A 14,358-nucleotide genomic window follows, 5' to 3' on the forward strand; every position below is an offset into this window, starting at 1 on the left:
TTTGTAGGCCCGAGGACACCCCGTGTCTTAAGAGACTTACCAGTGAAATGACTGCCTTTCCCTTCTCTCCAGGGCAAACAAAATGCAATTGAAATCTTTCTGGTCCAATGAGCCAATAGGATGGCGCAGTGTTATCTGTTGCGGCTTCCTACTGGATGGCGATTTAAAAACCAGCATGAAAGCAGGAAGTACTGTCAGTACCTTTATCGCTATGTATCTCAGGAACTGTAGGAGTTCCCCGAAGCTAATAAAATAATGGTCCGCTCTGGGGGAACCACCCGATTACCATCCTGTCAAAATAAAATGTGGTGCGGGGCTCAAAATAGCAGGATTGCTGTTTAAGTGGAGTATGTTATAGAATATGACAGTACACGTGTGGTTATTTGTCCATACAGTAGATCTTTTTCTTGCATAGTCATGATTGTGTAAATAAGAAATATTGTATTTTTTGGCAGTCAATTCTTTTCTATTGATTATTTAGTGCTGGAATTTTTTTTTTAATTATCTACAGCGGTGGAGGGGGGGGGGGGGGCAACTCCAGTCCTCCAGAGCCACCTGTGCTGAAGCAGGGATATCCCGTAAACTTGACCTGGTGGTGGCCCTTGAGGACTGGAGTCGGCCACTACTGATCTACGATAACTAGTTAGGTCTCTCGCTTTACTACCTTATGTATGGGGTTGAATAAGTTCCAGAGAAGGAGGAGAAGTGCTGTATGTTTGCAGCATAGATGCAGAAAGGCTGGGCTCCATGGGCCATCTGGGCAGGTGCATTCAAAAGGGGACTTGTGTTGAAGAGCTAATCCCTCCTACAATTAATACAGTATCTTGCCTTATTGATTAATCCTTAAATCACGTGTGGGTGGGGTGTGCAAAAGAAATGCACCATTTCATCACAGAGAAATGGACAAACTTTAACACTTTGCCAACACACAGAGAAAAGGGAGCATTGCATCGAAACAAACTTCTATTTACACTTTTCTTCTATCGCCTTAGTCGGGAAAAGTAAATAATCTGTGTTCAAGTTTTTAATTAAATAATGAAGCAATAAGAAAATGGTAATGAGGCTTTGAGAAAAGCAAATCTTGGGGAGAATCAGGTGTTTGCAGAGCAGTTCAGATTTCTTCAGCGCAAACCCCTGGAGCAATCAGGTTGATATCTGCATATGGAGCGAACATGTGAGCGGTTTTCATATCAAGCGCAGAACAACCTTAATAAAACATGCAGAAAACCTTGATATAGGACACATGGTGAAAACAAAAAGAGAAAGAACCTGGTAAACTGAAAGCACTCTAGTACCTAAATGTAGTGATTGGTATATTTTAAAATAATCATATTAAAATAAAGGGCTATAAATAGAAACACGGCAAGTGCTCAATAATATTGGTCAGTAGTACTGATATATACAAGGCAAAAGATAATGTTTCGTCTAGGTAGTTAAAGAATAAATGGCAATCGTATTGAACCAATATTCTCTTAACTGTAACTATCTTTATTTCCATATAGAGAAATATAGGCAGTCCTCGGTTATCCGACACAATGCGATACGCAAAATGGCGTTGGATAGCGAAACGTCTTAAAGCAAAACACGTTTTCCCATAGGAACACTGTTTAAATGAAAGGTTCCGTTCCTGAAGGCATTTTTAACACTAAAATACACCAAATATTTTACGCAGGCAATAAGATATGCAGCACACACATATATTATATAGTGTATATACTGTATTATATATAATATATTATATAGTATGATATAATATTATATATTATATACACATAAACAATTATGCAAAGCATCGTAAGAGCGTTGGATAAGCCGTTTGGCATTGTAAAAATGAATATAGGTATGCATTGCATAGTGTTGGTTAAGCCATTCGTTGTAAAACGAAGCGTTGTAAAACGAGGACTGCCTGTATTGTGCTTAATTAGCACCACTTGATTATTATGATCCTTTGTACTGCGGTAATTAGAAGAACAAATCCACAGTCATGATCCTACCCACATAATCCTGCTAAGGCAGCTGGGATGGTTTACTCACTGTGGAGAGAGTAATCAAAGTTAACTCCTGACCTTAACACCTGTACTACAAAAATATTAAAAGAGTGGAATTAGTGGAGTTTCAAATCCCTATTATGCAGTGTAATAGGGATTTGAGACTCCACTAACTTCACTCTTAACTATCTGGCGATACTATAAGTTGACTACAGTGAACATAAACTGAAGTCTCACCATCCACTCTTTTAATATTTTTGTAGTACAGGTGTTAAGGTCAGGAGTTAACTTTGATTACTCTCTCCACAGTGAGTAAACCATCCCAGCTGCCTTAGCAGCAATATGTGGGTAGGATCATGACTGTGGATTTGTTCTTCTAATTACCACAGTACAAATGGTAATAGTAATAATCAAGTGGTGCTAATTAAGCACAATATCTCTCTATATGGAAATAAAGATAGTTACAGTTAAGAGAATATTGCTTCAATACGATTGCCATTTATTTTTGATAACTACCTAGGCGAAACATTATCTTTTGCCTTGTATATATCTGTACTACTGACCAATATTATTGAGCACTTGCCGTATTACTATTTGTAGCCCTTTATTTTAATATGATTATTAATACAATTATTTTTTAAATATAACAATCACTACATTTTAGGTACTAGAGTGCTTTCAGTTTACCAGGTTCTTTCTCTTTTTGTTTTCATCATTGCATTATTCTGGGAGTAGCACCATACCAATATAATTCCTAGCTAAGCAGGGGTAACGTCCTTTCCCTATCCACTCCCTGCTCTCCCTGTCCCCCAGGTAACTATGGGGCACATGGCACAGCTGGTATAGGACACAGCACAGCTGATATAGAGCACGCATTACAGCTGTTATAGGGCACATGGCACAGCTGGTATAAGACACAGTACAGCTGATATAGCACACCTGTTATAGAGCACGCATTACAGCTGTTATAGGGCACATGGCACAGCTGGTATAGGACACAGTACAGCTGATATAGCACACCTGTTATAGAGCACGCATTACAGCTGTTATAGAGCACATGGCACAGCTGGTATAGGACACAGCACAGCTGTTATAGAGCACATGGCACAGCTGGTATAGGGCACATGGCACCGCTGGTATAGGACACAGCTGATATAGCACAGCTGTTATAGGGCACATGGCACCGCTGTTATAGGGCACAGCTGATATAGCACAGCTGTTATAGGGCACAGCTGATATAGCACAGCTGGTATAGGACACAGTACAGCTGATATAGCACACCTGTTATAGAGCACGCATTACAGCTGTTATAGGGCACATGGCACAGCTGGTTTAGGACACGGTACAGCTGATATAGCACACCTGTTATAGAGCACGCATTACAGCTGTTATAGAGCACATGGCACAGCTGGTATGGGACACAGCACAGCTGTTATAGAGAACATGGCACAGCTGGTATAGGGCACATGGCACCGCTGTTATAGGGCACATGGCACAGCTGGTATAGGACACAGCACAGCTGTTACAGAGAACATGGCACAGCTGGTATAGGGCACATGGCACCGCTGTTATAGGGCACAGCTGATATAGCACAGCTGTTATAGGGCACTTGGCACCGCTGTTATAGGCAGTGTTCGACAAACCTATACATTTGCTCGCCCCGGTCGAGTGGATTTAACCCCCGGGCGAGTAAATATTGGCCCAAGCAGCACACGTTTGGTACTAGGTGGCGAGTAGATTTTTTTGTGTGGCGAGTAGATTTTTTGGTGATTTGTCAACCACTGGTTATAGGACACAGCTGATATAGCACAGCTGGTATAGGGCACATGGCACCACTGTTATAGGGCACAGTTGATATAGCACAGCTGTTATAGGGCACATGGCACCGCTGTTATAGGACACAGCTGATATAGCACAGCTGGTATAGGGCACATGGCACCGCTGTTATAGGGCACAGCTGATATAGCACAGCTGTTATAGGGCACAGCTGTTATAGGGCACGCACTGCTGCTGTTACAGGACACAGCACAGCTATAACAGAACATGCGGCAGAGCTTTTAAGCAGCCCCTCATATCTCTTGTAACTAAACACTAAAATCATGCACTACAATAAATTCTCATGCTCCACTCACCTGCCCCATGTCAATTCCTGGGTTCATGCTGAAACCGACATCCATAACAATATCAGTACGGAGGTTCTGTGAGAAATGCATTTGGGACACAACATGGTTATGTATCTAAGTCTCACAGCTGCACAATGGGCGGAAACAAAAACGACAATATTTAATTAAGAAAGCAATTAAATATTTTTTTTCTGTGTTAAACCTTGTATGTTTTATTCTGTAATATGGAGAGAAAAGTGACCCAAATATAGCACTCAGGCTCACCCTCTGGTGGTTTATGTAGTAATTAAAATATATCTTTATTATGTAACAAATATTAAAATAATGGGTATTAAAAGATGAACTGAAGGTAGGTTGGATCTTGAGACTGATAGCCGTTTGGCTCAGGATCCGGGATATCAAGGTCTATCAATAGACTATTGCTCGGTAGCACTCAAATGGCAGTCACTGTAAAGGATCTGTCAACCAATAGGACGTCCAGGGAGTTCTCTTAGCTAAATTGCAAGATACGATATATTGTAAATCAATCCGCAGTTGTACTGATGAATTACAGCAGTGTAGATCCGATGATTATATTTACAGTTACTGGCATGGTAAGTGTGGTATGTAGTTTATAGTATAATAAATATACCACAATTCAGCCAGTATTAGTATTTAATAGATTGTGGTTATTCTGAAACTTCCATATAAGGTAGAGGTATAGGATTTTCACACCAGTATATAGCTGATATGACTTCATATAACTTTGCATAGATAGAATAAATGCACTGGTGTTTTCAGGTATACTCCTAATGCTGAGATATCTTAAAGGTGTATGATATGACCTCACGTAACCCTCCACTGGTGGAGTAGGCAGCGGTGTTACCAGGCAGGAATAATATGCTTTATTGCTTTGCCTTTATCGGACTGTACATAAGTATTTAACACCAAGGGTATAGGTGTGTACAATGTAGTTTGAGGACAGATTGTGAAGAAATTGTGCCAGCTATGTCTCCACAGCATAGACACCACCCCTCTGAAATCAAGGGGTTTGTATCACAGTAAGTAATGTCCTATAGTATCCTTGGGGTCAGATGAGGTATACTGATATCTCTGTCCTTAGAGCACCAAGTAACAAGTAAAATGGGCCAGCTGTAGTACAAGCTGATCCTGGAGTAAACAGATATTATGATCAATTACTGTAGTATGTACTTAAAACAACACCCCTAAGGATGAAATACTCGTTTATATCCTTCTAGTAGAGGTGAGCCCTGGTATATTTCAGTTTGCATAGCAGGAGCTGGAGTGTGTTAATGAGCCAGCTAATGGAGTACAGTGTCTCAGAAGTCTTGCATAAGTACACGTATCTATAGAGTAAATAACCCTGTTAGTACAAATCCGAGGCTTGTATATGTCCGTCGGAACACATTACAGCCTGTATCGTGCAGGAGCAGGGAACCACATCAGCTCGCCGTGCGAGACAGTCAGATGCGGTGAAGATCAGGGACTGATATACCAGGGCTCACCTCTACTAGAAGGATATAAACGAGTATTTCATCCTTAGGGGTGTTGTTTTAAGTACATACTACAGTAATTGATCATAATATCTGTTTACTCCAGGATCAGCTTGTACTACAGCTGGCCCATTTTACTTGTTACTTGGTGCTCTAAGGACAGAGATATCAGTATACCTCATCTGACCCCAAAGGTTACTATAGGACATTACTTACTGTGATACAAACCCCTAGATTTCAGAGGGTTGGTGTCTATGCTGTGGAGACATAGCTGGCACAATTTCTTCACAATCTGTCCTCAAACTACATTGTACACACCTATACCCTTGGTGTTAAATACTTATGTACAGTCCAATAAAGGCAAAGCAATAAAGCATATTATTTCTGCCTGGTAACACCGCTGCCTACTCCACCAGTGGAGGGTTACGTGAGGTCATATCATACACCTTTAAGATATCTCAGCATTAGGAATATACCTGAAAACACCAGTGCATTTATTATATCTATGCAAGGTTATATGAGGTCACATCAGCTATATACTGGTGTGAAAATCCTATACCTCTACCTTATATGGAGGTTTCAGAATAACCACGATCTATTAAATACTAATACTGGCTGAATTGTGGTATATTTATTATACTATAAACTAGATATCACACTTACCATGCCAGTAACTGTAAATATAATCATCGGATCTACACTGCTGTAATTCATCAGTACGACTGTGGATTGATTTACAATATATCATATCTTGCAATTTAGCTAAGAGAACTCCCTGGACGTCATATTGGTTGACAGATCCTTTACAGTGACTGCCATTTGAGTGCTATCGAGCAATAGTCTATTGATAGACCTTGATATACCGGATCCTGAGCCAAACGGCTATCAGTCTCAAGATCCAACCTACCTTCAGTTCATCTTTTAATACCCATTATTTTAATATTTGTTACATAATAAAGATATATTTTTAATTACTACATAAACCACCAGAGGGTGAGCCTGAGTGCTATATTTGGGTCACTTTTCTCTCCATATTATTGACATTACCACCCATAAGCACCGCTCACATTATCCCTGTGGCAGTAGCAGGGGCTCCCTTAATATTCTATGTTTTATTCTGCCCAAGGTTTGCCTATTGCAGGCTTTCATATACTGTATAACCCCCAATATATACAAGACTATTTCACTGAAATAAAAGTTAGTATTTGGGATTTGTGCCCTGGTCTAGTTGAGCTTATTAGAGCAGGGATATATACCAAGTGCAATACTTGAGAGCAACATCAGGCCTGGTTTTTAGGGCAAGCATGTTCTGTTAGTGATAATCAGAGTTAAGTTACTTAGTTAATTAAGCAATAATGAGAAACATCTTCAAAACCAGTTGGTTGCTCTTGAGGACTGCACTTAAACCCTGATAAAAGTGCATTGCATTGCTCTACTGCATAATGGAAGCCAGCAAGCACATTCCTGGGATTTAAAGGGCAGAACCTCTAAGGACCAAAGTGTAGCAATGGTGCCAAAATGTTTAAAGGGTCACACCTGCGTCATTGGTGCCTTTTTAACCCATAGTATTTGTAAATCATTTTTTAAAGTTAGTTTGTAAAGTTGATGAGCTGGGACCTTGGACGGGTTTCATCCCCCCTCTCCCCTTTCCCCTTCTCTGTATTGGTTCTCTGGATAGAACAGGGGAGGCAAAGGGTAAAGCAAACACTCGATTCACAAACTCCCCCTCCCCATTCAGAAGGTTCCACGCAATGCAAGTTTGCGATTCATTTCCAAAGAAGCAAAATAGGACAAGTATTTTATTTATCAGGCTTAGCCGAGTTTAAAGGAGCAGTCCCTCCTAAGCCTGAAAACAGCAAATAAACAATGGACAACAATTGAATTGGCTTCCTTAAACAACCAGTTCCTCTTGCTCCTTTTGATTTCCCCTCTCCCCCTATGTTATATACAGATGGGAAGCAGGTGGCCTCTAGAGTGGAACTTCCTATAGCCAGCTTCCTATTGGCCCGTGTAACACGGCAGATTTAAACGATATTTGTTTCCGTGGAGGGTGTGCCACAGTGGGCACTTTCCACTGTAAGTAACTTGGGAATCAGGGGGCCGCAGAGCTGACATTAACGCGGTTCAGCTCCTGAGACCTCCTGCTTCGCACCCGTATAAAAAAAATAGAGGGGGAGGTGGGGGAAACAAAAACGAGCAGGAGGAACTGCTCCTTTAAGGAAGCCTCTGAAGTCATTAGATTGTTTACAGAATGTTGTTTTTTGGTAATGTCGAATTGCACCTTTTAACCTTTGCAGTGCCCTACTGCCGCACTGGTTATGGTGATAAAGAAAAAAGAAAAGCGTGCAGCTAAATTGCAACCATAAATTGATAAAAAACAATATTGGTGATATAAAATTAACCCATCGAATACCCTGAGTGTCTAACACACAGTGATAAATTTAAAGGCATACATAACCGTGTTAAATAACAAAAGCGTCTGCAGCTGATGAGAAGAGAAGGTGGCTCAGCACCCTCAATGCACTAGGAGAACAAAGACAAGAAACACTGTGCAAAGACGCAAATCGTGAAGTATATCAAAAATATTATTGATTAAAAAGGTAGGGTAAGTATTCTGCGTGGTCACTTCCTGTGAGTGAGTTTTCTCCCTGCGGGTACGCCATCACCCTGTCGGGTGTAAGATTGGACTGCGGCGCTTAAGAGGGAAGTACTCTCTATACAACCGTCTATTATACCATCCACTGGGGCGGACAATTCTTCCCTGACGAGACGTGCACCACAAGACTGTGTGATTGTGCGGCCAGCCATCAATCGCAAGGAGGTCGAACGCCATCCGGTTACAGCCTGGGAGGTCCAACAGAGAGATCCGATTCTGTCTGCCGTTTCTTTCATGCTGTGTGGTAACCTTTGTGTTATAACCATACAATGTGTTTATCCTTTCAATTTGATGAACGCAGAATATTTACCCTACCTTTTTAATCAATAATATTTTTGATATACTGTACTTCATGATTTGCGTCTTTGCGCTGTGTTTTTTGTCTTTGTACTGGTTACGGCTCTGGTACTAGGTACGTCATAGGCACGGTTTCCTTTTTTCAGGGGATGAGAAGGCTGACCGCACTGATGGAACAGCACGGTCGAAGCAGAAGTGACATCCGTAGCCTGGTCGTGTCATGTGATCCCCAGGAGACCGGATGGCAATCTCTACAGGTTAATAAGCCTCGTGATATATTGGCTGCCTCTCCCTGATGAGATCCATTAAAAGCATCATTACTATTATTAATACCTTATGCCCTCCAGTCAGACAGTCAAGCTCAATCTCTGAACACGCTGCCCCATAGATAAAATACGGACCGGCGTCACCTTCTCCCGTCTCCCAGTCCATGAAGGTATTATATCCACTGAACAAGAAAAGTATATCAGTGATGTGGAAAATCCCACCCTTTAAGACTGTGATGGTAAAATCAAGTTATGGTGGGTAAAAAGGTGACACTGTGTGCTCATTTACATGTCATTTCCCATAATCCCTAGCTGCAGTGGAAGCACTGTATGCTAAGCAATAATGGTGAAAGGCAGGGTTGCAGACCTGTCTTAGATGTGAATGTGCTCACAAGTGATATTTTTATTTACAGTGGAATGAAACAGTGTCGTCAAAACATGTTAATAAAGTTGTTGTTAACACAGAGGGCAGATTACTGGTTCAGGGAGAGATCTGATTTCCGTTTTTAGAGTCGGGAAGGAATATTGTTTTTTCCTTTTAATACTAAACTGGCAAATACTGCACTTATTCTACGATAGTAGTTGAATATAAATACACAAAAGAGAGAAAATTTAATTTAACAGACTGTTTTTTTTTTTGCAACCAATTATTATTTTGCTGTTAAAAATGGAAATCAAATCCTTTGGTCACATCTTGCTGGCTGCTGAGGGCTGCTCGGTGCTGCTCAGTGCTTCTATTACATATCTCACCAAGCATATTGCAAATAAAGGTCAATTTTAGCATTCAGACCCAACACATCAAACTTGAACATTCGGTTTTGATTTAAAAAAAAGAAAAGAATGACATTTACTTGAAAAATCCAGTGGCAGAAAGTTCAATTTTTTGCATAAAAGCTCCTATAACCTGTAAAACAAAATGTGACAAATGTGAGAAAATGGAAGCATTTACATGTGCGGAACAGATATTCACAGTAAGATACACCCTTACAAACAATACAGCATATCTTATTAACTGGGAAAACAATAAAGGACAGAACATTTCAATGGAAAAAAAACACTTGGGTTAGTCTTTGGTTGTTCTGCACAGCAAAACTGTCTGCACATGTTCAGCTGAATGTTTAAAGAAGCTCCCGCAAAAGGTGAAACGCTTGATGACTTTTTTGGGAATATTTGTACCAGCTGCAGAAGGGGAAAAGCTAATATCTGGTTTATTGTTTTTTCAGAGCACACTAATGTTTGCAGTAGGTTTAGAAAACAATTGTGCAAAAATAATGAAATACAGTACAGGCGGGCCCCACTCACACGGCTGGTTCGGTTCCAGGCCCCCGCCGAAAAGCAGAAATCACCCAAAAGCGGAACATAGCACTTTTCTGTGCAGAGCGCACAAATGCTATGCTCACCGGCAATTTCCCATCCCTCCTCCCTCCTACTCTGTCCCAAAATGCAGCATTCTGCGCATGCGTCAAGTCGGACGGCCCCTTCTGCGCATGGGTGGAGTCGGCGTTCCCTTCTGCACATGCGCAGAAACATGACTGCAGTCATGCAACAGTAGTGCCGAATTGGCGGATCGCCGAGAAGCGTAACGCCGAGAAATGAGACCCTACTGTATCAGGAAATCTGCAAACTTTGCTAATGAAATCACAAACAGCTCGGTTAGGCCGGGGATCTGCTTTAACCCTTTGGGGGCCCCAGAACGTAGCCACTATGTCATAGGGACTAACACTCCGGGGACCCAGTGATGTAGTGATTATGTCATGCCCAGAGGGTGTGTTTTTGCTCTTAGATCACGTTCTGTGTTCCAATGCAGCACAGGACGCTCCAGTAAGGAAATAGAGGAGATGGATCCGATTTTCTCCAAAATGGTCACCGCGGTCATGTGACCGCACTGTGCAGGAAGGGCACCATGATCCCTCCGGCACTCAAAAGGTTAAAGGGCATGATACCGAGGTCACTTTTAATCATTTTGCTGCACGTTTCAGGAATCCCTGAGCAGTAAACCATTTAGCGACTAATGTTGGTGACCACACGCATGTGTATGGTTACAGAGAACAATTCTTCTCTTACCCACTCCTCCCATTTGCCATTGGGATTCTGCTGGATCACAGGTTCCAACCGCTGGCGAAGCTTCTCACAGGCATTCTGGAAGAGAGAAGAACATTTTAGGGCATTTTCCCAGCCAAGACCTGTGATGCAGGAATTCCTCATTGTCTTAATCTGAGACAGCTACCGGTCTGCACACGAGTGGAAAGATCTGACCCAGGTCATTAGTTCAATATACTCTCCCATGCTGGAGAAGATTTTAGTCCCCTCCATTTAAATTCTAATCTCTCCTCCAGCACGGGATATTTATTTATTTTTCTAAAATGTTTTACCAGGGCGCAATACATTGAGAATTACCTCTCGTTCTCAAGTAAGTTCTGGGCACAGTTATGATAACTATATATATATAACATCCTGATGTACAAAATCCACAACATTCACCAATTCAAATGCAAAAACAATTTAATGTAGAAACACAAGCATCAGGGGTAACAGGCAAAACAACCTCACCGGGGAGGAAAGACAGCGGTCACGGCCGCGCAGCAAGTGAACAAGGCTGGACTGTGCTGTGAAAAAATCTTCTTTATTATAACATGGCTGAAACGCGTTGGAGTTGCGGGGGGTGCCACCCTCTCTCTCTTTTTATAATAAAGAAGATTTTTTCACAGCACAGTCCAGCCTTGTTCACTTGCTGCGTGGCCGTTACCGCTGCCTTTCCTCCCCGGTGAGGTTATTTTGCCTGCTATTTCTACCATACAGCTTGGAGCACGCCGCGGATCAGACGGATTTAAAGACATATGTGAGTCATTTATTCCTCATTTGTTCCTTCATTGTGGAGTCCCCCAGGCGTTCTAGGTTACACTATGCGTGATTAAAGGGGTCTGGGTGGGTCCACGGACTTCCCCCTGACATCCCTAGATAATCACTGCTATACCACATACCTAATAGGGGTCATTTCATACTGTTCCTCCACACCCTGTCCATCTGGACACAGCAGCATTCTTTATTAGTCAATGTGGTTTTTAAACAAAGCCCTGCAGCACTGGCTTATTGAGTGGTGAATGTCCCTCAATGTTCTCTCTACCTATCAAGGGTAACAGCAGGGAAAAAGAAGCAACGTTTCGGAGCTCCCGGTCCTTTGGGACGGGGAGGTCCGAAACGTCGCTTCTTTTTCCCTGCTGTTACCCCTGATGCTTGTGTTTCTACATTAAATTGTTTTTGCATTTGAATTGGTGAGTGCTGCGGATTTTGTACATCAGGATTTTGTCTATTTTTGCTGTTGGATGGTGATCCTGTTGCACTGCTTGCATCACAACTGACCAGATAAGTTGCTTTCCTTATACTTTCCCCTATTGAGTGCCCTGAACATTCTTGTGTGTCATATATATATATATATATATATATATATATATATATATATATATATATATATATATATATATATATATAAGAACTCATTTATTCTGCACTATCGCAACTGGACTAACACGGCTATTTTCTGATATATATATATATATATAGCGGTGGCCTAAACCGAGACCGCAGTTTTATGAGTCACTACTAACACGTGAGAACTCTCTTCCCATGAGTCTAATGGCCATGTCTATACATACTGCGCTACATGTATGCACACACAGCTGTCTCTTACATATACTGATACTCTATGTAATTCCATCCCTATATACCAATAGGGACCACATAGTATCCATACACACACACACACACACACACACACACACTCTTACATCTCGAACATTCAGGGACTATTTAACACCTCAAGCCATAAATCGCATACTACACATGGGGGAGGGATAGGCTCTGGTCACAGATAACATTCCAAGAGATACTGTTTTTAAGTAAAACCATTGCCTGCTTTACTCAATGTAATACCACCGGAAGAAGAGATCAGTGTATCTCGAAAGCTCGCACAAATAAAAGCATTTCGTTAGCCACAGAACGGTATCATCTATTCATTCTTGATTACTAAAGCTCGGCTAACACGGTACAGATATATATATATATATATCTGTACCGTGTTAGCCGTTCGTTAGCCACAGAACGGTATCATCTATTCATTCTTGATTACTAAAGCTCGGCTAACACGGTACAGATATATATATATATATATATATCTGTACCGTGTTAGCCGAGCTTTAGTAATCAAGAATGAATAGATGATACCGTTCTGTGGCTAACGAAATGCTTTTATTTGTGCGAGCTTTCGAGATACACTGATACACTGGTATATATATCTGTACCGTGTTAGCCGAGCTTTATATATATATATATTGACATTGCATGCACAGTTAAAGATAATACAGTATATGTTATAGGCGTATGTAACAGTCACGGAACAGATTAAAATGTGAGACAGCTTTAGTTTTAAAAGAATTTTAAAAGAATTTAGACTGGTGTGAGTTTCCAGTAGATTGTTCTAGTTTTGGGGTGCACGGTAAGAGAAGGAGGAACGGGCAGATATTTTGTGAACCATGGGACTATGAACATATATAAGCTTCACAGCATATTGAATAGGTGGTAGGGGGTAAAGGGTACCACTACTATTTGACTTTCACACCATGAGTATCACTACATTTTATTTCCGCACCCAGGTCATCATTTTTATATGTTTTAATTTATTTATTTATTTATTTATAAAATATTTTACCAGGAAGTAATACATTGAGAGTTACCTCTCGTTTTCAAGTATGTCCTGGGCACAGAGTAAAACAAATAATACATGGTTACAAGTAGAGTTACATAAATGAACAAGATATACATTATATACAAGACATTGCGTGCACAGTTAAAGAAAATATATATTATGAGCGTATGAAACAGTTACAGACCAGATTAAAGTGTGAGACAGCCTTAGATTTGAAAGAACTTAAGCTGGTGGTGGATATGAGAGTCTCTGGTAGGTTGTTCCAGTTTTGGGGTGCACGGAAGGAGAAGGAGGAACGTCCGGATACTTTGTTGAGTCTTGGGACCATGAATAGTCTTTTGGAGTCAGATCTCAGGTGATAGGTGCTGCATGTGGTAGGGGTGAGGAGCTTGTTCAGGTAGCTGGGTAGCTTGCCCAGAAAGTAATTAATTGAATACTAGTAGATTTTTATTCTTCTCAGAGCATTAGTCCAGAGCTGAGATGTGTGTTAAATTGACCCCAATGTTTAACGCTTGGATACTAACATAATTATTCATTTACCGGTCTTTAACAAGTCATTGGCAGTAATGCTTTAACAGAATATTCATGCATAAATAATAGTGTATGACAGGGAGAGAATTGATACTGGGCTTCAGGTGGTTTTATTTTTGTTAAATAAATAATGACAGTGTAATATGTCATGTGTTGTTGTTCATCTGAGGTTGTATTTACCTAATTTTTAGACCTGCCAAGGAACAGATGATTGTTATTATGTTCTGATATGTAAAACCATAGAATTCAAAGAGGGTGTACTTCCTTTTTCATACAACTGTACACACATACATACATACACA

General features: G+C 40.9%; 1 protein-coding gene across 1 annotated transcript in view; it reads right to left on the minus strand.

Annotated features, from left to right (window-relative positions):
- The window catches only part of LOC142499990 (aldehyde oxidase 1-like), a 60,014-nt gene that overhangs the window by 8,123 nt on the left and 37,533 nt on the right, over window positions 1–14,358 (minus strand). The window contains exons 26-29 of the mRNA XM_075610046.1: window positions 10,888–11,046; window positions 9,675–9,727; window positions 8,891–9,005; window positions 4,121–4,186 (exon numbers count right to left, since the gene is read on the minus strand). Coding sequence (XP_075466161.1) covers window positions 4,121–4,186; window positions 8,891–9,005; window positions 9,675–9,727; window positions 10,888–11,046 — 393 coding nt within the window. The remainder of the gene's footprint in view (window positions 1–4,120; window positions 4,187–8,890; window positions 9,006–9,674; window positions 9,728–10,887; window positions 11,047–14,358) is intronic.

The sequence above is a fragment of the Ascaphus truei genome, chromosome 7, assembly GCF_040206685.1.
Source record: "Ascaphus truei isolate aAscTru1 chromosome 7, aAscTru1.hap1, whole genome shotgun sequence".
Taxonomy (NCBI): Eukaryota; Metazoa; Chordata; class Amphibia; order Anura; family Ascaphidae; genus Ascaphus; species Ascaphus truei.